A 25769-nucleotide genomic window follows, 5' to 3' on the forward strand; every position below is an offset into this window, starting at 1 on the left:
GTGTTTGTGTGTGTCTTGCTATAGTATAGTTACACTAAACTTGACATAACACACTTATATCACTTGTACATGTCTTCAATTTGTGCTCACGTACGTCTTATACGCTAGAAGTTTTATAGTTATTTTGCGACCAATTCACATGTCTGTTGCAAATAATACATGTTTATTATTATTGTCAGCAGCAACAACAAAATATATCGTGATTATTATAATAATAATACATGTAATAATAATAATAATAATAATAATAATAATAATAATAATAATAATAATAATAATAATGTATAAATTATATACAAAAAAATGTTGTTTATCAGTATGAAATAGGAGAATATTTATATCTGTTATCCAAAAATGAATGTTTGAAAAATGAAATTACAGTCAACATACAAAAAGCCAATATTATTTCAATTGAATCAATAAAAAATACCAAAGCATAAACAACATGGCGTTTCAATGCATGACTATGAAAATTAAATAATAAAAAAAATGGAACAAAAGAAGTGTAATTTCTGTATGACGTAAACGCCTCCAGTACGTACGACGTTCGTGTCACATTTAGTCTAACAGTTTTGTACTGATAATAATAATAATATATCTAGTGTAAAGTAATCAATGAAAGAGATGGCATACAACACTCTGCCATGACCAAAAATGTCAAGAAAGAATATTATAGACAGATTAGGATGATTTTAAGGAGTGAACTCAATGCTACAACATGTTGTACCTCACATTTGTACCTTACAGCTTTAATAGTATTCACTGGGAACTGAGTGATTTCAAGAAGTTAGATACAAAAAACACGCATATTTACCACTATAGAAAGAATGCACCGCCCAAAATCTTATGTGGACCGCCTTTACCTACCACGAACAGCAGGAGGAAGAGGCATGACCCAGCTTGAAATGTCCTTCTAGACAATCACCATCGGTCTGGACACCTAGCAAAATCTGAATACCTTCTGCTCCAACACGCGAAAAAAAAGAAAATCTACTCGACCTCAAAAAAAAAAGCAAGAAAATACAAACTGGAGCTGGGAATGACCAATGAAATCCCAAAAAATAAAAATTACAAAATATGCAGAGAAAAGAAATATCTAAGCACTATGCTCAGGATATAATACTAAAGAATTAGGAAGAGAAGATAATGCATTGCAGATATCCCAAAGAGATTGAAAAAAAGCAGATGTTGACAGACACAAGACCATTCAATGACTGTGAAGTGGTGGACTGGAGATATTAACATCTTAGAACTCAAATAGATCCGCATTATTGAAACTAAGAAGTGTACTATCAACATAGCATTTTCCATCTAGCGCCCAAGGTCCATGGAATGGACCAGCTCTACAGGGTATTACACAAGCACTACAATGGAAATATAATAATAATAATAATAATAATAATAATAATAATAATAATAATAATAATAATAATAATAATAATAATAATAATAATAACTCTTTCGGGTTAAATCAAGTTTATGTGGCTGTTTCCTACTTTGTTCTTCGTATTCTTCACCATACAAAGTATTGTTGTAATGAAGACAAATAATAATAACAGAATGGTGATAGTCACCATTATATATGCTAGAGGAAAGCTAGTTTCATTGTCATCTGTTGATGAAGTGAAATCTTTCATAGAAGCAGAGACAATGTTGGATCGAGGTGATCTGTTGTTGGAAGCGTCTACGGCGACCACGCAAAATACGTACGTAATATCACCTGTGCATTTCAAAAAAATATAAACAAGTCTTGTCAATGAGTGTATCTAAAAATATAGAAAATATTGTATCAAATATATTCTTCAACAAGAACAATAGATTGTGTTATTAATGTTACACAATTAAATAATGAACCATAAGTTTATACCTCTTAGAATTGTTCACTTTAAGGTTCTTAGCACTAGCCACATAAAACGATTTTTTGTTATGACGAATAATAAGTATATAGTCACATACCTCGTCCCGGTACTCTAACAGTAAAATGTTCTTTTTGTCCGGATGGCCGTGGTGAATGTAACGTACCATCTGTTAAATTATGTTGCGTCAGGTTGGTTGTCATTTCATGGTCTGAATACATCAGAGCAAATGCAGTGGACATCCATATCTCATAACGCGTTGCTGCAAGTATAAAAAATAAACTTTATATATCATAGATATTCGTCAATATAGAATGCATCATCACTTAACTGTGTTTTAATACCGAATTACCGAGTTTAGTTTTTATTGTTGTCACTACATTAAATAGAACTTTGCCAGCCAACTGTGTACTATATTTTTTTATTGGATATCAGGCACCTATGGTAGATTCTATGTATGTTTTTTGTGCAAGTTTATAACATGGGGAATTGATTATCATTTGATTTCCTGGTTCCTGCTAGTAACAAATGCGATATTGCAATATTTTTACTGATGGATTTGTCACAAGGTGCATACTCTGTGAACTGTGAAGCCTTGTTATATGTGCATTATCATATAACAGTTTAGGCAAAAGTGTTGATTTTATTTAGAATGTGAAACTGAATCGCTCAACAAAATCCTCGAGCACGAAATATTTATATTTTAATACTTGTATTTCTGGTTGTGGTCAAACAGGAGACAATGACAGATGGGTGCAAGGAAATGTCTCTTAAATAATTTTCCAAATTTTGAGGGTACACAATAATTGTTTAATTCACGGTTGCCAAGACGACCGAAATCATTAGGAATGAACAAATATTCAAATGAAGGATGCATTTCAGACTGTACTTGATAAACCACAGATCACTTACCATTTCCAAAATCTAGATCATCTCCCGGTGCGGTGAACTGAATTGTGATTTGCTGATTACTGAAGGATATACGCTTTACTTCAAGGTCAACAACTTTACATGGAGCATAGACGTCAGAGTAACCTAATAATACGTCAATGGATAACACAATATAAAGGTGGAAACAATGCATGAATGATATAACACAACGAACTGAATAGAATTGAAATGAAGCATACACCGCCGGCAACTAACCATTGCAAATTGAGCCTTGGCATCTAAAACTGCCGCCACTGGAAACTCTCTGAAACTCCCCAGTCTCTTCGCCACCAGTATCTGTTATATAACTCTCAAAGTCAGGGTCAATCAAGGAACCAACACCGGCCAGGTTACTTCGACTAATCATTGTATTGTTAGTATTGGCAATTCTAATCTAGGGTTGAATCATAATAAGTTGTGAAATATATCAACTACGTGTGAAAATACAAATACAAAGCACAAAAAAAGTGCCGCAAGAAATTAACACATCACACATAAAAACAAAACGTGCATTTACGCCGCTGGTGGCGCTACTCATCTCTAATAATCACACTATATTACGGCCAAAACGTAGGCTTTGCGTTCTAGCTGATTTACCTTAACGCTATACCGATCATCTCCATTAAATGCTGTGAAATATGATGAATATACACCATCGTCATTGGTGATATCAGCACCAGCACCGTCATCTGCCATGGTCAACTCAATAGGATCGTTGTTGGGTCTCTCAATAGTGGCAATAACTGCAGCATTAAGTACTGCCATGGTACCTGTATGTGAATCACACACGAATTTCGGAATACTGTTTGCAAATCATTATTGTATATACAAAAGAAGGTTGGAATGTTAGCACAATGTCTAGTAGTACATACAACTATAAACATAAACTATGCAAAAATAATTATACGTTTTAGATAGGTTTCATGAATTTGTGTATATCATATCCCCAACCATACGATACCTCCAACAGTTCAAACAGAGGCTCTTTCGGTTGTAGCTGAAGTCGTCAAATGTGTCAATGATTGGGGAAGCCATCCAACAATTCCAGATCTACAAGGTTGTTTTTGCAATAGCGTTTTAATGGATTACACAAATTGGTTTATTTTAGTCAACCCACACATGACTTTTTATTGGTACCGTCCATCCACGCATACATACGGAGAGTGTAATTTATAAGTTACATTCATATGTGTGATTGCTACAGTTACAACGTTATACATAACTGTGGCATATTTCGTAAATCGTTATTGTAAATCGGACTTTGCATCTTGACTGGGAGTGAGCAGCTTCAGTCGCATTGCAATGTCTTGAGCTGGCGAACAGATTGATTTCTTCCCGATCATTTTCAAAAGTTGGCCAATAAGGGGTTCGAATCCACAAAATCGACCGCAGCAGGTAGAGCCTCTAACAACTGGACTATTGACTTTTTCATGAGCAAACGACAAAGCATAAATTACAAATTTGTATTGATGTAAACATACTTGCACTGGCAATTGTATCGTTTCCTTCGTGGTATACATCTTTACTCGCACCTCGTACACTTCTGTCAATCTCATAGTATTTGTCGCATTTCGTAATTTTACTACTGTAACTTTACTATATTAACTAAAATTGTTGACGCAAATATTACCTTTCGCAATAGTCACATACAAAATAAGCACCTCTGGAGGTGTGACGACCAGAGCACTCCATTCTGATTTAATTGATATCGGGTACTGGCCCGGATATCTGCTCCTAGATTGAACTATGGTAGTCACGGATTGGGAATACACTGACGGATTGTATAATGATATAGTCCATACACCGATCTTGGAAAGTAAACAAAAGATAACGTGCAATAAATTGTGTATTTTGGGAGACAGCTAGCGACTATGATGTTTAAAGAGTTTTAATTTAAAATCCCATGGTAATTCATTTAAATATATCTTCGACAACCCAGGGGGTTCGCCGTGCCTTTTTTCTTACTTTACTTTACGCATTCAGAATTAATAGTTTTTAGTTTGCATTTCAGTTATACTAGTATTCTATTCAGATTCAGAATATCATCTAGTATAATACATATTAAGTTCAATTTCGATGGCAGCGCCGTCTAATTACACGTGATTCTGTGCAAGGCGCCAACCGCAGTTGAGGCAGACACAAAACAAAAAATGTACATCGATACTAGCTCAGGTACATGACAAGCGTTTTCAAAAAAATAATCACAAAGCACCCGTGACATGCGTGCATGACAAACTCTCACACATAGTCAGTACGTAGAAGGCACAGCGCTGTCGCTTAGTTCGGGCAAATAATATCGTTGTATATGTGAGACTGCTACATTACGGAACGTGATATATTTGTGAGTATGAATACCTCGGCTGTTCCTGGTAGTTTAATTGTTATAGATTGAAATGTAATATCCGTGTAGTAGAAAGGAGAGTCTTCGCCGACACTGCTTCCATTGGGAGCATGCAGAGTAACTTCAATAGATTGATAACCAAGGTAATTGAACAAGAATTCAGTTCCTCGTCCAATTGTAGAATCAATCGTAATACTAATAGTTGACACCTCACCACCATTGAGGGACATAGCATTGCTGTGAATCAATACAGATACGTCCGGGTCACCTACAAATAAATACAATATTATTGAGATATTATATATTGCGCCCTCTAGCGGTGATACGCGTCCAAGGAGCTGCATTAGGTAGAAAACAATGCTGATCACATCCGCCACTTTGTTTGGTGTTGTGGTCGTTGTCATGTAAATGTTTCTAAAAAGCATATGAATCGATGATATAAAATGACACATTGGAAAAATATGCTGCTTGAGGGTATGGTTGATTAAAAAAGACGAACGAACTTGGCTTTAGTGACCAACCATAGCGCTTGAAATTATTGTCCAATGAAAGTCATATACGCTGGCAGATACTTCCCTTAGTTTAGTGTAGTGCGCCGCAAACAGTGAAGCAGGTAAGGACGCAGACTGCAAATTCAAATGGATTGCGTTTTTATATTTACCCCTTTTTGCAATAGCGATGAAGGCCTCATTCAATGCGTTAGAATCGGACCTTTCTGAATAATAGAATGTCAATCCATCCGTTGCTGCAGGTAATTGCTCCCCTATTGAGGAAGCATCTGCACCGAATGCTATGGTGTCAACAGTCACATGCTTCTGTAGTACCTGGAAAAGATGGTTATTCTTTCAAATATTTAATAATGTGAACACGATTTGATCAACGTCTCGTATTCCACGGCTTGGTAGCTCACGGTCAGATTCAGGCTGTATGTTTACATACGAACGCCCGCACATGCCACGCGGAACAACACAAATTATGAAAAGTGGCAAATATACCCCTTGGGAATTCATGGCGTGAACCTCAAGCTATTCAACCGAAAAGCACACTGTCAAGCGGGACATTAACACATTCTTCTTCACAATATTAAACATTCTATTAATACATGTAAGGCATAGTCAGCTGCGGTGTAATAGAGTAATCCGACGAGCGCTTCTCGAAAGTGCGTTCTCATACGCCGTCGCCATTACTGGGGGGCATATACCACTCACAGTCATGGCGTCCCATAACAAATTACGTAAAAATAATAATAATATTTATTAATTACATGCGAACTCGTACTATTACCACCACTACAAACTCACCTACAAATATTTAATACGTATTTCCAACGATTATTTTCTTGGATATTTGGAAAGACGATGTTAGAGACTGGCTAACATGTGGGGCCGAATGATCAACGGAAGGAGGCCAACCTATAGGACTGTACTCAGGGCTAGAGACTGGCCAAAGCTGGAAATTCAGACTTTGTGTAGAAATTGTTGTAAAACATGATTTTGTTTCGTTTGTGTGTGTCCAAATCGCTACTTGCACGTACAGAGTTAAGCTGTTTTCTAAAACGATCGATGGAGAACAGACGTAGGAGAATTATTCTCGTTAGTAACTGGGCAGTCCCCTACAAACACGGTCGATGTACAGAATCGTAGGTTGTTCATATGGTACGATTTAATTTTTGTTGTAGAGACTTACTAGGGTTAGTGGATAGTCGTTCTTTGTGGAAAATGATGGGCATTGATCGCCAAGAAGATCATTGTAACTACACTGATGAACACTCGTAAAATAACATGGCAGCACAAGCAATTTCATAACTATTCAAAATATTTAGGCATTTGAATGTTAATAATAAATGCTGATGTAGAAAAAATAAATAAAAAACTGAAACTCTGCCCTTTGGACATCTCAGAGAAATCTACGTATCACAAGTAGTGCAGCTGCAAGCGTCCTAAAGAAACTGAACACCGATCCCGCAAAATGGATTCGCAACCATGTTCACCCACGCTTCACAGGTAATGCAGCAACAACCGCAGCCAGTATTTACTATACCCAGGTGGAAATTGCAATGTTTTGCTCAGGAAGAACAAGATGCAAGTTTCTTGTCTGGGGTCCTCATGACTATGCGATTGATGATGTTTCACTAGATTTACCATGCGCTGAAATATAAAAGCACACCATGTTGATAACTTGATGTGATAAATTAGCTAAAAACCGCTATACTAAAGTTTCAATCTGAGCCCTGAAAAATACATTAAGGGACAAGGGTTTGACATCATGTACAGTAATTATAAACACTGACTCAGCATGCAACTCAACATGTTATTATTTCCATTAATAAGAAATAAATAAAAAAAATGATAAAAAACTGTAAGAACTATTCAAAGTTTACTTGTAGTAACAAATTAACTAATTTGGTAAACACAAAGGCTGCTTTGATCAAGGAAGGCATGTTAAAGAACTGTCACTTAAATTGAAGGGTAAAATTTGGCAACATCAATGCACGTGCGCTGAGATGCTGTTGTGCATCTCGTTAACAAGCCCTGAAGGTACCAGTACGACTGCTCTAGTGAACATTTAGCACAAACTTCAATGCATTGATTTTGTCCAATTTCACAATTATAGACTCAACTTTACAATAATACATTTATGATCTTAACTTATGATCTTAACGCGGTGAAAGCATGAGAACTCAACATGGTGTTTTACATTGTACATGTATTTTACTGGTGTATTTAATACTATCTACCGATATCATGTACAAAGTAAACTACCAGTTTGTGAAAATGCACAGACTCAGTTGTTCACATTCATATTATTTATATCAAGCTTTGATATGAATGTAAACAAAAGAGCCTGTGCATTCTCTCAAACAGTTGACTTGCAAAATTACAATGAGAAATCAAAATCTAAATGTTGCATTATTGCAAGTGATCCACTTTTGGGGAACTATTGAAATAAATTCAAAACGTGGAAAATTACAAATTTATTTTTCCCTTTTTCCATTCTTCATATTGAAATCAATTTCTTCTTGAACATGAACGGTCCAACACAGTGTTACTTCAAATCTTTCAGTCGTAATCACATTGAATGCAACATCACGAATCACATTTACATTAACAAGTTTGTTTACAAACAAACGAGAATAACTAGAAGCTGCCTCCACATATTTTCGTAAGATACTCCCTGTGTTGCATTATGCTTCAATACTCATACTGCTATTACGAGTACAACACAAACGATGTGAATTGGCGAAATTGGCTTTGTTTACATTTTTGTGAAACGGGGGCTTTTCATTTGTATCACTAGATGCGACGAAGTTTCCATTACTAAACATTCGTTTTACTGCTATAAATCGTTCTTTCTTTTGTATAATCTGCTTCCATTTCATCAGAAGCTTGGCAGACTCTGTTTTTTTTTTTCGTTTGGAGACCGGTGCATTTGGTAAGGTTGCCTCCCGGGGAGGGGGGTTACTCACATTAATGTGCAATATGTATATGTGCCGCCAAAAAGGGTCCCAAATTTACCACTTCTGTCTGAAAAGGGGTATGTTATTTTACCCTGTCTGTATCTTTTTGTCATTATTTCTGTCTGAAAAAAGGACCATATTTTCCAAAGACTGTCTCTAGAGCTTGAGTGATCCAAAAATCAGAAAAATTAAGCTGATTTTTTCTTTCTGTAACTTCATTTCGGTCGTCAACTTTTTTTATATCCCCGGGAGTCCATCTAGGTAAATAAAAATTGCTGACCACCCACCCCCATTTCCCGGAATAAATAAACCTGAAACGGATATAGATCCTCTGATTCGCTATTTACCATTTATGCGTACTGAAAAGGGGTAGGCAATTTGAGTTTATTTCTTTCTGATAAGGGGTAGGTGTTTCAAACAACCAGCTACACATCTCTGTCAGTATTTTTGCAAGTACCCCCCTCCCGGGGGTTGCCTGCATTCGCACTCAACATGTGTCTTTGGTGAATGGATTTGGCACGTAGTTTGTTTCCATTTTTTAAAGTTTTTTATCGCTGTTCGTGCATCCTAGAAACTTACAGTTTTTTCTGACCCTCCCATGATCATAAAAACATTGAAACTATAACACTAGTTAAAATTATGGTATAAAATTTTGATCAAAACAACATTACACTGACGAAAAATTTCCACTTCATTATCGATTCACGCTGCCCCCCCCGGTAATGGCGGCCGTGAGCGCGCCGCCTACGGCGAAGGGGTAATTCATCTGCTTCTCGGATTCGTCTATAGTTCGTCATACGCACGCGCGAAAATTAAGTACCAAGCGACGATAACAACACACGCTAAACGCAAAGTCTCATGGGTAGACGCTTGTATGTAAACAATGACACGCTATGGCCATCTGACGCAGGTGACGAGTTTCCCGTTTAGATTCATTCTACCAACAAGGACATCGTTAAACCATCTTATTTCATGGGATTTATGTACGAACAAAATGGCGACTATCACTTAATAAACCTTTCACGTAAACGACTGTCGATTGGTCATTCAGAGAATGCTAGTTTCGTGCCTTCTTTTGTCCCGCAATTCTACACGCGTCGTTTGTTCAAAATTTCACCATGATGGTGGCATATGTCGGGTGCGGTTTGAATGGAACACTGTTTATAGGGGAATATGCATAGGTATGTTAGTGAGTGCAAATCAACCACAACGATATTACAACATAATACAAATTTCTGAAATTTCAGTAAAAATAGTTGATAGTAGGAGTGTTTAACTCACTGTCGGCTTGACATCAGAAATGAAAGGATTTGTATTTTCTTCACCGTCGCTTACAAGTAGAATACAACCGCCAGACGGGTCACTGCCATTTTCTTCCAAAACCTCAATAGCTTTAGAAATTCCTATGACAAATTGTTATAAATTAATTGCTTGGATATAGCTTGAAAAAGTACAATTACTTACGCATACCTAATCAATAATAGGGCCCTCTAACGGCAAAAAGTTTCGATGACACCAATATGAGGTAAGCAATGTAGTACAGTGTGTAGGCAGTAATTAAGTAATTAGTTGTTGTCTAGAATATAACACACTTATATGTAGAGAAAGGCGTTCCGTGCATCCTTTAACATCATTAGACGCGATGTATCGCTAGAGGGCGCGATTTATAAACACAATTAAGTAAATAAATAAATAAATACCATGCAGTCACGACATACCCTGCATTGTATCATATCACTTAATAGATCATGATATATGGACACAATTCCCGATACTTCGATCTATGTCATCGGAGATTAAGTTACTCACCGCCGCCTATACTAGTGGCCCCATCAGTGTCGTCACTTGTAGGAATAAGAAGTAAGAGCTCTTCTCTTGTAGTATCGGAAATTACTACGAGCTGTGACTTAATAGTGGCCATGAAATTGAATACAACTAAACCAAGCTCCTCGCCATCATCGATGATATTTAAAATGTAATTACTAACGGCCTGTATGAGACAAAACAGATTTTAAAGAACGGAATAACACATAATACTATAACAGCTCAAATTTGGCCATAGTTCCATACACGAAAGCCGCAACACCATGCAACTAATTATTGAGTTATTTACGCATACAACCCACCTGTCTCAGCTTATCTAATCTAAGGAACTCGTTCATGCTATCCGATATATCTAATACCAATACAGTTCGTTTGTTTCTTTGTTTAACAACGTGGAAATCTGGTACTGTATAAGCCTTTTCCCGCGTTGGATTGACCCCACCAGCGAAATCAACATGCTCTCGCATCACCTAATCAAAAATGAAATGCAAGCATGTGTATGACTCAGCTGGCTGTAATTTGTGAATATTGGTAACGATTTTAGGAACATAAGGTGAAACTTAATCTCTTAATCTCATAGTTTGATCAAACAAATAAAACCTCCTAGCTAATATTCATCATCTGAATAAAACTCACGCATCACTAAATGTATGTGTATGTTACGTGGTAATTCCTTACCTCCCAAACGCTTTTCTCGTTGCATAATCTGTTATGTTTGCTCGGGGACTGATAGTTGTGCACACTCCCCGGCGTACTTGCCATGGCGTCGTTGTCACAAAAATGAGCCAGCTGGGAATCACACAATACATGCATTTAAAATCTAGTAGTTAACAATCTGTGTTTTCTAGAGGGCGCCATTGACCTGCAGATCCCATCGGTGAAAATGTTATGCGACTGTACAAAGAATATTGTTTGAGTCTGCCAGTCTTGAGACATGCTTTATCTTCTCATAGTAAAAATAGTGGCAACAATTTACTATCCGCAATAGTTTATCATTATACAATGTTATATGTACGACATTCTGAAGTTAATACATCCCGGTGTTTTATTGAAGTAGACATAAATAAGGATATCTAAGTTATTATATTCAAATAAAATTCAACAAGACACATTCAGAACATGCAATTATTTGAGTGAGACTATGTGTCCAATACAGAAAACGCTTTACCTGGTTTTAATTTAATTGGGTTTCCCTTTCAAACTGCATATGCTATCAATCATACAGCAAATTTAAGTGTACATTGTCGTTTAATGAAGTTATACATAGATAGTTGTAAATTTCAAGTATGGCCAGTTTTCCTTATACATAGAAATGCATAGATGACCATTTCTGCAAATTTACTGCGTGAGCTAATTTATGTAATGCATTGAAACGTATAGATGGCCAAGGCTATAAATTCACAGTATAAGGTAATTAATTGTATGGAATGAAAAGGCGATGGTGGTAAGTGATAGCATAATTTACAATTGTGTGTACTTTCATTCAGTGCACATTATATTAGAACCAGGGTATTTGCAATCGTTTCTAATATTCTTCGCCTCAGAGACCTGTCACCATATTTTTGTCTTGGCTGTATGAGATTAAAAGCAGAACTTTTGGATGGTAAGGATCCATATAACCCAAATACAAATCGCCAGAATGTGTATCTAGTATTTACTCACTTGTGGGAGATATTGGCGGTACATGAGTGATGCCGTTGTTTCCGATGTGTTCTTGAAATCGTAAAATCGACAGTCCGGCTCTGGTAAATTATGCAAGATGGCACAATCATTGAGAGTCGCCTTATTAAACGTGATGCCTATTGAAGCAAATGGATCAAACAATTGCAGTTATATTGTGGTAACAAGTATTATTTGCAAATTGTGCGATACTTGTTTAGACTGTGGAGAGGACGTCGTCAAGCTAATATAATAAAAAAAGCCGGACAAATGTAATGAACAACTTGTTATACTCTCACCAGTTATCTGTGCGGAACACCGCGTGGCTTCTATTTCTCCGTTCAAACCTGCATAGAAGTATGGGGTGTCCCCACCTGGATATTCGTCGTACACGCCCCATCGTAGATGTGCCCATTCATGTACTATAGTCTGCAAAAGGAGAGATCTGACGGTTATGCGAAGCACAGGATTGATTTCGTAATCATGTGCGCCCACCAACAATAGTCACAAATTAAAAAAAGAACAGTACTCATTTCGCTTCACCGTTTATAGCAATACTTATCATAAGTAAATAATTATTTTCGATTTCTCACAATGATCAATAGAGTTAATCATGCAAAACAAAAAAGTTGCCCATCCCCCAGTCACGATGTTTTTTCCCCCGAGCCATATGATCAATTGTCCTCTCGATACGCTTCAACGCTTTCACGACTGCCCACTAGACAATAGTTGTGAACATTGCATTGTTCAAAAGACATCTACTTTATTACACTCACTGACATCAATGAATTGCGTAATTAGTTTCAAGAGATACATCATTCAGTGAACAACACTATTATGGTGAAAGCATATTACTTGATCGGTCGCTCATCTATTTACCGTTTTACCCACCTTTTCATACGGCCCATACGCACGTGCAATACTGTCGTTCTTCATATACCCAGCTGTCAAGTGCATGTAGTCAGATGTCTCCCCACAGGGGGTAGTCTTATAAACGTAAGGGCCATGAGCATTCCCGGTACCAATTCTAATGTCGCTCTTGTAGAAGCTTTGAAATTCGGGTACTGCATATTGCGGGTGGTTTTTCCATGATTTGGGGACGAGTATAGATATGTTCTTGAAAAAGGCACGTTTTCTAAATGACAAAACATAAAGTAGTTGGTGTCAGAGTTGACAAAGTGGCCATACTATAAAATATTTACAAATATGTTGAAAGACTTCGAGACTTCTTGCTTAAACGTCTGTTCTGACGGTTGTTGGGTTATTTTTCGCCACGAAACCCATTGCGATACTGGCGATATAACAACAAAACTGATACTACTCTCTATTCACAAAAAAAAAATGATTGAACTAGGTGTGTACTTTAATATTCCGTTCGAGAGAGAGATATTCGAGTCTGTAACTCGGGGTAAAATGGGTGATAAATGTGATCTACGAGCCGTGGAAAATACCCTTGATGAGTTTCGGCGTTTATGTGGCGACTCCCTCTTACAATGTTTTTGTTCAAACTTTATTGTCCGTTATTCATTAGAAACAGACTGTAACACAGTGTTGTTGTGTTTTGGTCTTTGTTCTGCTCTGACGTTCTTGTTTGTTCACTCTAAACTAGGTCACAGTATAATTAGCTGATTTGACGTCTTATGTTATCAGAATGTAAAGCCAATAATTTTCTGTTCAACGACGATACTATCACAACGACAGTATAAATAATAAAATATGTGATATTTGAAATCACGAATATTAAATTCTAGCCAAATTTAATAAGCCAGATAAAATAAGCCAAATTAAAGAATATTTAAATCAACATATAGTGCAAATATAGTTGTGGCGTGTATACGGTGTATGTTATATATAGCAAACGATATGCGACTTTTGTTTAAGATGGGCTAAAGCGGGAGGGTCGTCAACTGCGCACGCGCTGGAATTGAGTCCCGATTGAGCGACGGTAACAAAACACGCTAAGAACATAAAGGCTCATGGGTAGACGCTTGTTTGTAAGCAATGGCACGCTATCGCCATCTGACGCATGCGCAGGCGACGACTCCCCCGCTTTAATATTTGCGGTGACTACAACCTGATCGTGCGTTGTAAAAAACAATGCAGTTCCAGTGTATCATGACAAATGTGCAATTGAAATTAAATTGAAAAGAAGTATTATAAGATTGTGTGTGTTTGTACAGTACAGTGTTGGCAATGAGCAGTAGAACTGCATGCTTGGACAGCTATATTTCGTGTGTCACAGTAGTAATCATTTTAACTATCGTGTTAAGTGATGAATACATTAAGAGTAAATGAGGTTGTTTATTGTGTTGTTGATTTCCTGATTATGTACGTGTGGGTGTAAAAAACGACGGACAGTATAAAGTGATCGCTGAAGTTGTTTAAGGTTTAAGTTTTATAACCCAGCATACATATTCTAAAAATCAATCGCTGAAACGCATGAAAATAAAATCGTATATCAAACTATTATTATAGTTCTTAACTATAGTTAACTTGAACTGGTTTTTGTGTTTTTCTAGGTGTCACAATGCCAATTTTATCAGTATAGTGACAGTTAATGTTATATTTTAGAAACAATTATGTTTCATTGTTGGTTGCTATGGGCGTTGGCTTGGTCGACAGATACACGTTCAACTCACTGCTAGTACTAGGGTAAAATGTCATGCAAACGAGCACTGGGCAAAATCGTTGATATACGATTGTATACGCATATATACATTTTGTGTATATTCACGGTATACGTTTAGTATACGCAGATATGATTACGTATACAAATCGTGGAATATACGTACATATGCGCTACGTATTTTTATGGTTTCTTTCACACATGCCCGCCTTGGGTGGCACGCAGCGTATACGTACGTATTTTACATGCATTCTCGTAGTACAATTAACGTTGTTTTACGAAGTCTGTATATTTACGCATACGTGGAGAATACTGTGCGCGTGGAATTGCCCGGTTTTATTTGGGATCGCGGCCGCCAGTACTTATAATAAATAATTACCGGAACTGTCGACTCGCATGGCGTCTTGAATCGATCTAAAAACGTCTCCTGTTTTGCCGAGTACATGTAATTGAGAAATGGCTATGTACAGGTACAATTTAGAAACGGTTGTTACTAATTTCTAAATAAAAAAAAAAACATTTCCTGACTGAAATGTACCATCGCTTTGATATTAACGTGACGTCTTCATTTGTCTCACTATACACTGGTGAATTCGAACACAAGACAGGAAATTGCACAATAGAGTACACGTTGATTAATTGCAATATCATTCGCAAGCCTGAATGAATGCGAACAATACAAGTGTGAATATTTTGGCGAGTGTTAAAATGCTTTCCATTCGGGTCGTGTGCGTCTTTCTCGGGGCCGGCTTGTGGTCTCATACACGTGAATGTTGGCCGATCGGCATTTTGGTAAGAATAGCCACAAAGTCCATACCAAGAAAGTGAAATGGATTCTCACTGAGACACATGTAACAAAATTGGTCGAATTTGCCGTCATCGCCATTTCTATGGATCGTTTGATTACGGAGTTTCATTTCTATTCCATTTACCATCGTACGCTGCGTTATTTTCAGAATACGATCTATATCACCACAGTCACTCTACTAGTAGAGTGACTGTGATATCACCACATACACTCGGGACACATACAGTGAACAACGCTAAACATCGCATTTTCTCTCGTTCGGGTATATATATTCATTTCATCTTTGTGGTAGAGTGTCCCACAATTCTTTGCGCGAACAGGCGTCCGTAGAACACTGTCCAAAATAATGAGGGCGCAATACACTGGTTGGACGTTATCATTATGGGCTGAGTTGGAACCGTCGTCACTAACAAATCAAACACTACGTTTTTAGTACGTACAGAATAGTAAAATAACAAATATCTATATTACTGTTGGAAATAAAATAATAATCGAACATGATGAAACTGTGAAATGTCGAATTTCGCAATCGCACACCCCTACTAACAAAATGCTATACGCTAACGTGACTGAAGTGATGAGCCCTTTTGAAATCAGTTACGTAATTGTTGTATTAATCCAGGAACAAGATGTCCCATTTCCATCGTAGTTGTCGATTGTCTGACGTTCAGCGTTCAGGCTGATCTCAATCCCCATCTCATCTTCACCATGTCAAAGTTTATTCGGAAGTTTTGATAGATCTCGCCCACAGTCTTCAAGCATCTCGGATCAGCAACATTATGCGATCTTTAGTTACAACAGTAAATCGTTTGCGCAAGGAAGTCATGGCTACATCAAAACAGACAGAAAAAGGCGTGCTATTTTAAAAACCGAAACCAAGTCATCACAAGAGAATGATATCAACCCTTTAAGAATTTCTGAAAATCAGCATCTCCGGATTGACCCTGCAGTATTTGTGTAAGTTGTGTTTAACTTTCAGTCGATGTAGCGTGTCTAGCTGTGTCATTTCAAACACGCATAGAAAAGTCACTGTTCAATTGTTCACACTTAGTTCATACCATTTCATTGTAACTATTATAACTTGTATTCAGTGGATCGATTTTGATTACAGCCTGCAAATCGCTATATACGCAATTTTATTTTATGTGTCAGAAAAAACGTAAGTATACGAAAGTCGAAAATTGATATCCGATCTAATTAATTGACCTCTTCACCCAAATTACTAGTAATTCATGTTGGCCTGGTTATACCATATGATGTCCATTGTTCCATGCTTTTGTCTGATCCTTCATTGTTTTCAAAGAGCTATACTCAAATTGACAAAGGGCTCAGGCTGTTCAGCAATTAACCGATACAGGCTAGTGTAAAGTGGGCGTTAGACTTGCATACAGTCTCTTGTTTTATTTTTTTTATAAAATATGGTAGTGTATAAATGGCGATAGCGGTAACCCAACTTTCGTGGTAACCCGGCTCTCGCCATTTACACGCTCCCACTACCAACGAAGGAGCTACGACGCGATCCTCGAAACGTTGCCTGAACCAATCACAAACAAGAACAGACAATGAATTTTCGGATTAACACCTCTGTTTCCCCCACGCTGACCAACGTTTCCCCACACTAACGAAAAAATCTTTTGTCTTCTACTGACTTCCTGTAAGCAAGTGTGGGTGGATGTAGTCATATAGCACTACCGGTAATACTTCATACCAACTTGCATTTTAACAACAGTTTTATGTGGCATAATATTTGAGGCAAACATTTGAAATCACGGGATATGACCATTGCAATTAATTTTTTTCGCGCTGTCTTATTTATATTTTTTTTTTATTTTTTCTTGAATGTGTCAACGTTTGTTCCAGCTACAGCTCGCGTGCATTTTTTATTCTTGGTGATTGGCTTGCGTTTTCTTAACAAATGTTTCACCCCTATAATTTTAAATATAAAATACATAAGTTATTACTACAATGATTAGCACGTTTTGATTTCGAGCGGGAGGTAGGTTTGAATCTCATTGCCCACTGTTGAGTCGGTTATATATTGAGTAAAAACTGTCCAGGTCACCAAACATTATAATACAACACCTTTTCCTATTCAAATTTGCTTGACAAATCTCTGTTACATATTCTATTTTAGGTACTGTTGCCAGAAAATGACAGAGAGAGACGAGAGTGTTTTTATACAGCATGGAAAAAACAAATAAAGAACCAAGGAGGAGATGAGTAAGTGTTAATTTATAGTTTTTATAATTTTGAATTCGTTTTATTCAAGCTTGTTAAAATAGCAGTAATAATAAATATAGTGTTAGTTATAAATAACATTTCTATCATTGCAGCTGACGGAATGTCGGGAAAAGAAGTTAAAGAGGAAGAACAAGAGATGTGGGAGATGGTGACGAAAGTTGTGGACATTATGCTGTCAGATGAGGAAGACGGCGAAGAAGATCGGAAAGGAATGTTCATTGTGAGGTCTCCGACATTCAGGTCATGGCACTGCACGACTTGATTTTGGATTAAGACAACCAAGTGGCAAGGCGGCAACCGATTCGCATGCTCCAGAAATAAGTAGGACCACCATGTACCTGTCAAACCCCACGTGATTGCCCTAAGTTTTGATGACCAGCGTGATTTTTTTTCTGATTCCTACCCAAATGAACCCTTTCAATATTTTTAGCTTATAACTGGAATTTTATTTCTTTTGTTTCATTGAATTTATAAATTACTTGAAATTCAACAATTAATGCATTTAATGTCATTATTTCTGTTAAAGAAGTCCACTAAATTTAAACCACTTGAAATGAACTTATTTTTCACCTTCAATTAAATTGAAATTAAAACCCCATATGATTTATTTATGTATGTCGAGGAAGATTTGTGTACTTGTAAGTGTGTGTATTGTTATTACAAATAAATACTAAATCACTTGAATCACAAATGTACGTCTTTTATTCCCACCTTTGCAATTACCCCAAAACAACTCCTCAATATTAATTAACACGAAATTGCATTAGTTGCAATGTGTTATCGTTGACCGTAGATCTACTGTAAACGTTATTTCCGATTATGAACTGTTCACGTTACCCTGACCCTACTTGTGTTGAACATCGAGTGGCCAAATATTTCATTGTGAATCACCTCCCACGTTTAGTTTCCTGTGGTATGCGATCTAGTCTGATGCAAGTCACGGGAGAACAGTCACTTGTAACTTACAGATAAAGAAAGGGTTAATGCCTCGTTGTTGGTCCTGTGTTCATAAAAAAAAAACGTCTGATCACTGGGATGGCCATGGGTGTGGCAATAACCATTTCTTTATTATCTTTACATGTATATGACTGTAACAGGAGCTCGTGATATTGCTAGGTTGTTGTATTGTGTTTATAAATAAATGTGTTGCGGTAGCAAACACGAGTAATACTGTCGATACTTTATTTATAAACAAAATACTAGTACGTAGAAAAATTACAAGCACATGCGTCGCCCAAGAACCAAATTACTACGTGAATGATTAACCGGAAATAAAGCATGACCTAAAATATGTGACCTGTATGCAAATGTTCCTGAAAAATCAGCCAATAGCATGCGCTTTAAATATGCCCAGTATACGCAAAATATACGTAGATCTACGCCGATGTTAATTGCGTGCTCTGGTTTATTGCGTGACAGTATACGCTACGTATACGTCGATCTGCGTCAGTATTAACTCTGTGCAGTGGTTTATCACGTGTCCGTATATACTACGTATACGTAGGAATACGTTAGACAGCATTGTTCTGCATTAGGTGCACGTTAATGTGCGCACTGTATACTTCCGGTCTGCGTAAATATACTGTTGTGTATACATTGTATTTACGTATCAGTATGTTCCGAATGTGTGAATATACGTTGCGTATTCCCCGTACATACGTTGAATGTACGTGTGCGCCGACCAACGTATATCTTCGAATATCGGGAATATACGCGTGCGAATACGCTAATGTACCCGCCGTATACCAACGATTTTGCCCAGTGGAGAATGTCCATAAACATATAAACACCAAATATATAAACATCGGTCATTTAAATAGAATATATAGTGTTTAGCCTTTCACCAGTTCTCTCTTTTCATCACAAATTTAGAAAATACTTCCTTATACAGTATGCACTTTCCTTCAGAAAATTTAGACAACAATACCAAATTTGTTATAGTAAAAACTGTAAATTGACTCAAATTGTGTTTATTGGCTTCATTTCCATAATCATTGAAGAATATAAGTAAATAGTGCGGTAAAATTTGAACAAGAAAATCTGGTGGTGACGAGATTAAAAAATCACTCTAAACATTTTCGCTAGCCTAGGAAATGTTTTTACATATTTTTAATGCCCGAATTTTAATTAGGCCAATTTCTGCGACTGTCAAGAAAATGTGAAAGTTTTTACGAAAATTGCATGTAAATGAATGATTTATTGTGTTCGCTTTGGAAACACGGCAGGGAATGTAACATACGTTAGTAATGCAAACTATATATACATACAAACATACACTGGCAATGGCCTGATTCACTGTCATATAAGAACACATTAGTATTAAAGGTTTCTGGCTGGCAATGAATAGAAAACAAGTGACATCATCACGAAAATCTGATAGAGTAAAACACACCTATCAAGTATAAAACCAATCATTCATGGTTCCAGACAAAAAAACCCAGTTACAAATCAATTTTGTTGCATATTTTTCTAAAATCAACTCTTCGCCAAATGAAGTTTGAACGGTTTGTAATTACAGCCGAATCAATTTACATGAGAAAAAATAATAATAAGTATCAGAAAACGAGCAATAGGTTGTGCGCGGTACATATGTTGTGATTGTGATGGTCAATATTTAAGCCTACCAAGAACATGTTGACCATAAACACTGACAATTGTTGTCAAATTTTACTGAAATGGACAGTTGCAAATGGAAATGGTTACCTTGTCGCTTCATATAGGAAGGCAGATGCATCTGTGAAGACATCTTTTATTCGATCCAGCAATTCGCTGTCCTCCAATACGCTCTCGTCAATCCCAATAACTATATTATGATATTCGTTGTTACTCAGGTAAACCTTTGTGTGGCTTATTCCCCCGGCGATTGCGAATAATGCCAGTAAAAAGCTACAGCAAAGACAAGTCGCATGTATACCAGTATACGCCATTGTGTGTTGTCACTGACACACACATGCTGTGTAACTGTGGTTCATTTAGTTGAGTATTAACGGGGTTAGAAACCTAAGTGCCGAATACAATCGTATCATCATACGACAATAGCTGACCAATGACAGTAGATTGTTGGCACGTGATTTATGAGTTGCGAATATTGGACTTTTAAGTGACCCGGGGAAGAGTGCACGACGTTGTTTGTTTATATCAGGCGTGTGAATACAACTGGTTGTACATTCTTATGGCAAGTTGTAATTGCGTACCGAATTGTTTGGTGTTTGATGTAATGCGATGTCACATAATCTATCACAGGAAGTTGTCTGTCATCAATAACAATACTTTAGGCATGTTACTTATCAACACAACTTTGTGTCAGAATCGTCTAAATGACAAAATACAAAATTGTTTTTAAATAAGTGAATTAAATTTATTCCCTAATATTTTCATGTCGCTGCACAACTGAGAAACACATGATAATTACATTGTCACATTTTGGTGGCGGTATATTTTATGCTTGCAGAGTTAGTAATGTAATGTGATTTAGCCGAGTAGTCGGACATATAGCTGTTCACTTGCCAGGGAACCAGTGGCGAGTGAACCCGCTGAATACGGACTGTGCTTTATCTTACGTTGCGAGCTATCACGACATATTATAATTTTGAAATAACTGGCAATATTGTCGATTACAGAAATGCGAAGCTGGTATGACCAAATAGCTATTACCACACGCCGTAACTTATAAAACTCATGACATGCGTATACTTTTCAAGATGACGCCTTGATTGATTTGGCCTGCTGATCTACTGTGTCTCTTCTTGCGTTGTTTGCGTTGAAGATTACGTACAGCTTAACATGAATATAAAGTGACACTGTTTGTGAAGTTTTGAAGTCGTACACTTTCTCTGCTCTGCAATTTTTGCCAAAAAAAAAACAAAAAAAAAAACGTGCTCACCACAAGAGTTCGCCCTTTCAGCCGAAATCAATCGTAAATTGCATTTCTAACAGGTGTATGGTTTGATAATATCGGTGATTATTCCGCTACAGGGCGAGGACTGTGGCGTACTTGCTTCTCGAGTTAGTTAAATTGTACAATGGTGAACTGCAATTGTGTCCAAAATGTGACAAGGAACGAAGTGATGCCATGTGGGGTGATACGTCTAGTGAAGATAAATGGGAAAAACTCGATCGACCACAGTAGGCCATGCAGGTATGAGCTATTGTGTTTCTTGACTAACAAGATATATGTCATGACTACTAGCATGTTAATAAAGCTGTGTATGGAGCATTTTGAAGATCAAGAAATCGAGTCTGCTAAACGAGTACTATACAACTTGTGTGAAAATACTATTCGTTCTACTCAGTATAAGAAGTGTCGAGGACAGCACAAGAAACAAAATAATTTGCAAGATATATATTAACGATGATTCATGAAGCCGACGGGAATGATTTACCCTGCTTTGTTGCGAAAAATCTGGCAAACCTACCTCATATCGACTTTTCACACGTCGATGTATCAGTGATCATGCAGGACATTATGTTATTACGTACAGAGTTAGAACAACTAAAACATGCGACTCCATTGAGTCTGGCGTGTGCTGATAGCGTTGTAAAATTAGAAAAAGAAGTGGTTGCACTCCGTGGCGAGATGGCCCTTCTAAACCTAAATTGTCACTGTAGCAACAAAAAGCCGTTAAGAGATTGTATCAAGACGCCTGAACTTTCTAAGAAGAAAGAGGTCAAACTCCCGTCGCTAATTGATACGACTCTCTATTACGTACTAGTTTTAGCGACTCCATTGATGCAGTAACCGGGGCTAATCCTTGTTATCAACAGGCAAGTACACCTGCTCATACCAGTGTTCAAACCAAGAAGAAATCGATATCTTATGCTGATGCATTGATTACGAATAATAAAACTTGCATGGTAGAGGGGACAAATGAAGTATCAAAACCAAGTTCTGAAGAACGTGAACAAGGTATTTGAGTCACCCCGCGAATGAACTCTGTCGACAGTATAAACCGATTTATAGGCTTTATTTTCCAAAGCTAATCTGAATGCTGTGCGTGTTGCTTATAACAATGCATTCCGTGATATATTTCATGTCAGTCGTAACTTGAGTATTTCTGAAACTCAGATTTTAAATGGTGTTCCCACTTTTTAATTATTCTGCGCAAGTCTAGGACTGGCTTTTACACAATATTGACTGTTAGTGTGAATTGTTTAATTGTGGCAGCCATTGACATGTTAAGGGACAGCAACTACTGGAAGAGGGTCCTTTCTGATATTTATAAGGCACCTATTTCTAATTTCATTTCTGTTTTGCTGTAGTGTTTTTTTAAGTAATGTTCAACTTTTTGTTATGAGCTGGTTCTCGAAATAAAAACTATTATTACTATTATAAACATATTTTATAAACATCTGTGTAGTTTATCAAACAAAAATAGAATAAATACTACATCAACTCAAGTTATTCTGTACAATAAAAAAAAATATTCGAATTTTCGATTCTGAGATAATAAGCTTAGCACGGCTTACAATTGAACTGAGGTTCATAACTCATGCTAGACGCTCAGTATGTGCTGAAATGCTTAAGTGGCAACTTCTTCTTACAACAATATATTTTTTTTATCCAAAATTTATCTCACTTCAACCGAATTAAACATAGCGAAATCAAAGTATGATGAATTGAGAAACTGGCAACGTTCAGCACAAGAACACGTGTTAACATCACATACAACCTTAGTTTACACGTGTAGATATCAATCACGAAAACATCAGCGTGTTTTCATTAGCTGTGGAATGTACCAAATCTTCAGTTAGGTATATATTTTTGGTTTTTCATATATTCATTATTCATCGCGTCACATTGTTGCCATCCCTGGAAATACGTCCAGTAAACTTAGAAAGCCGGACCCTCACTATCACCCTTGCTCATCTGCCTTTTCCTTGCTCTCCTCATTTCTATGCTCAACAACATCACGTCTGGGTATGGATCTCAGTAGGATACAATTAACCATCTATTCTACATATGAATGCCCTAAAAACCTTTTCTAAAGAAATCGGGCTCATTCACATAGGTGGCTCCTTCACATAAGAGCTTCAGTGATGACACCGAAATGGAGTTTGGTGCCTAAGCAACTTTAAAACGGGGGAGATTGGTCAAAGACTAACAACATAAGTATTGACACAGTCTAGACAGAAGAGAACCTACAAGTGAATTTGAATCAATTAAGGAGACGGTATACGTTGCTCACGTCATGACACAAAAATATTTCGATTTCATTTTTGATATTCAAACTCATTTTCAATTTCACATTTATTTTCGTTTCAAAATCCATTTTCATGTTACAACCAATTTCCATTTTAAAAATCATTTTCGTTTGAAAATCCATTTTAATTTCAAAATTCATTTTCATTTTCGTTTTCAATTTCATTTTTCTTTTAAAATCAATTTTCAATTTCAAATCTATTTAATTAGCAAAATCCATTTTTATTTTCAAATCCATTTCCATTTCAAAAATCCATGTTCTTTTTTAGGTTCATTATTGTTTTAAAATTCATTTTCATTTAAAATTTATTTTCAGTTTCAAATCAATTCTCATTTTCAAAATTCATTTGCATTTTAAATTCCATTCCCATTTGAACCATTCTTTTCCAATTTCAACCCCATTTCCATTTTCAGTTATTTTCATTTTCAAATCCATTTACGTTTTAAAATTCGTTTTCTTTTTTAATGCATTTTCATATTAATTTTACAATCACTTTTCGTTTGTATTCACCTACATTTAAAAAAAAATATACATACACTTCCATTTAAAATTTTTAATTGACACTTCAAACTATTTGTGACTCCAATCTTGTTTAATCATTGTATCTGAATATTTATATGAATAGTTTGCCTTATAGTACATTCACTAAAAAATTGACAGGAATTACATGCATGTCATTGACAATAATGACCTGTAACTTGTATATTAAGGAACAATATGCACGGTAGGAAAGAACAGATTAGTTATAGCATGAAGACCATTCAGTTTTATAAACTTAGGTCCTAGTGTGAGAGCTTTAGTGCAACTACACATATGCGTATAAAACTGTACACACTAATAATACTCAGTTTTGCAGACTAATAACTTTGTTAGAATAAACAATGAAACAAGAAAGCCATCGGAACCCCTACATCTTTACTGTATGCTTTAGTTGAACGCCATCTACGTCATCAATAATGTTCCAGAAATGATAGGTATGTATTAAATGCATACAGGATCAATAAATATGATCAGCACATAAGCCCAATGTTTCCTATAAAGAACTGGTTGAACGCCCATTTGCTATTGTGTTCCTGACACCACAAGTTCATTCAAGTGCACAGTTCTGATACGAATTTGAAAGTGTTTGTTTATATGGGCATCAATTCATTCACAAAAAATCAGGTTTATATCAGGTACAATAATGAAGTCAGATTGACAAGTGTTTATTGCAGTATATATATTTGGGTCTGGAACCCATGCACACAAATAAATACACCTGTATTTGGCTGAACAAGGTTCCAAACTGTGTCGTCGCAACTTGGATACCCCAGTTGTGGCCGGTTTATTCAAAAACCCCAACCTATTTGGGTAAAGTGAACAAATTGCTAGAATAAAAGACAAAATTATTAAGAAAATCTTGAATACAATGTAACATATTCTCTTAATTGAATAAACAATAAAGTTTTCCTAAAATCTCCAAATCTTTACTGAAAAGTAGCAAATCAAGTTTGTTGAACAAATCACAAAGTTAACGTCACTGTGTGTGGGGCCAAACCATGCCACTATACACACCGTGTGTCAGCCCCACATCAAAACTAGTAATTCTGTCATATACCACTGAACTTCTCCCATGTATCTTTTTGAAATGGGGGTTGGTCACTGATCTGCCCATGGTGCCAGCTGATGGAATGTCATGACATTTAGTAGAGAAAGAGAAGCTGACAATTCATTGTATTTTGCCGGAATGTGTTTTGCCTTAAAGCTGATGTTGCATCTGAGACAAACTAATACCACTCTTCTAACAAGACTGCAGCAGCATTATCTGACAGAAGCCTGGTTAGAAAT

General features: G+C 36.6%; 1 protein-coding gene across 1 annotated transcript; it reads right to left on the reverse strand.

Annotated features, from left to right (window-relative positions):
• Positions 1-1466: 1466 nt before the first annotated feature.
• LOC102803785 (calcium-activated chloride channel regulator 1-like) lies at positions 1467-20702 on the reverse strand. The gene is made up of 16 exons (XM_006823659.3): positions 20446-20702; positions 12959-13202; positions 12367-12496; positions 12071-12207; positions 11087-11197; positions 10711-10878; positions 10394-10574; positions 9866-9987; positions 5789-5951; positions 5142-5395; positions 4417-4594; positions 3384-3556; positions 3003-3180; positions 2769-2891; positions 1957-2118; positions 1467-1720 (listed from the first exon to the last, which is right to left on the reverse strand). The coding sequence occupies exons 1-16, from the start codon at positions 20667-20669 to the stop codon at positions 1467-1469; spliced, it is 2802 nt and encodes a 933-aa protein (XP_006823722.2). The 5' UTR covers positions 20670-20702.
• Positions 20703-25769: the final 5067 nt, after the last annotated feature.

The sequence above is a fragment of the Saccoglossus kowalevskii genome, chromosome 12 (genome assembly GCF_978046115.1).
Source record: "Saccoglossus kowalevskii chromosome 12, keSacKowa6.1, whole genome shotgun sequence".
Taxonomy (NCBI): domain Eukaryota; kingdom Metazoa; phylum Hemichordata; class Enteropneusta; family Harrimaniidae; genus Saccoglossus; species Saccoglossus kowalevskii.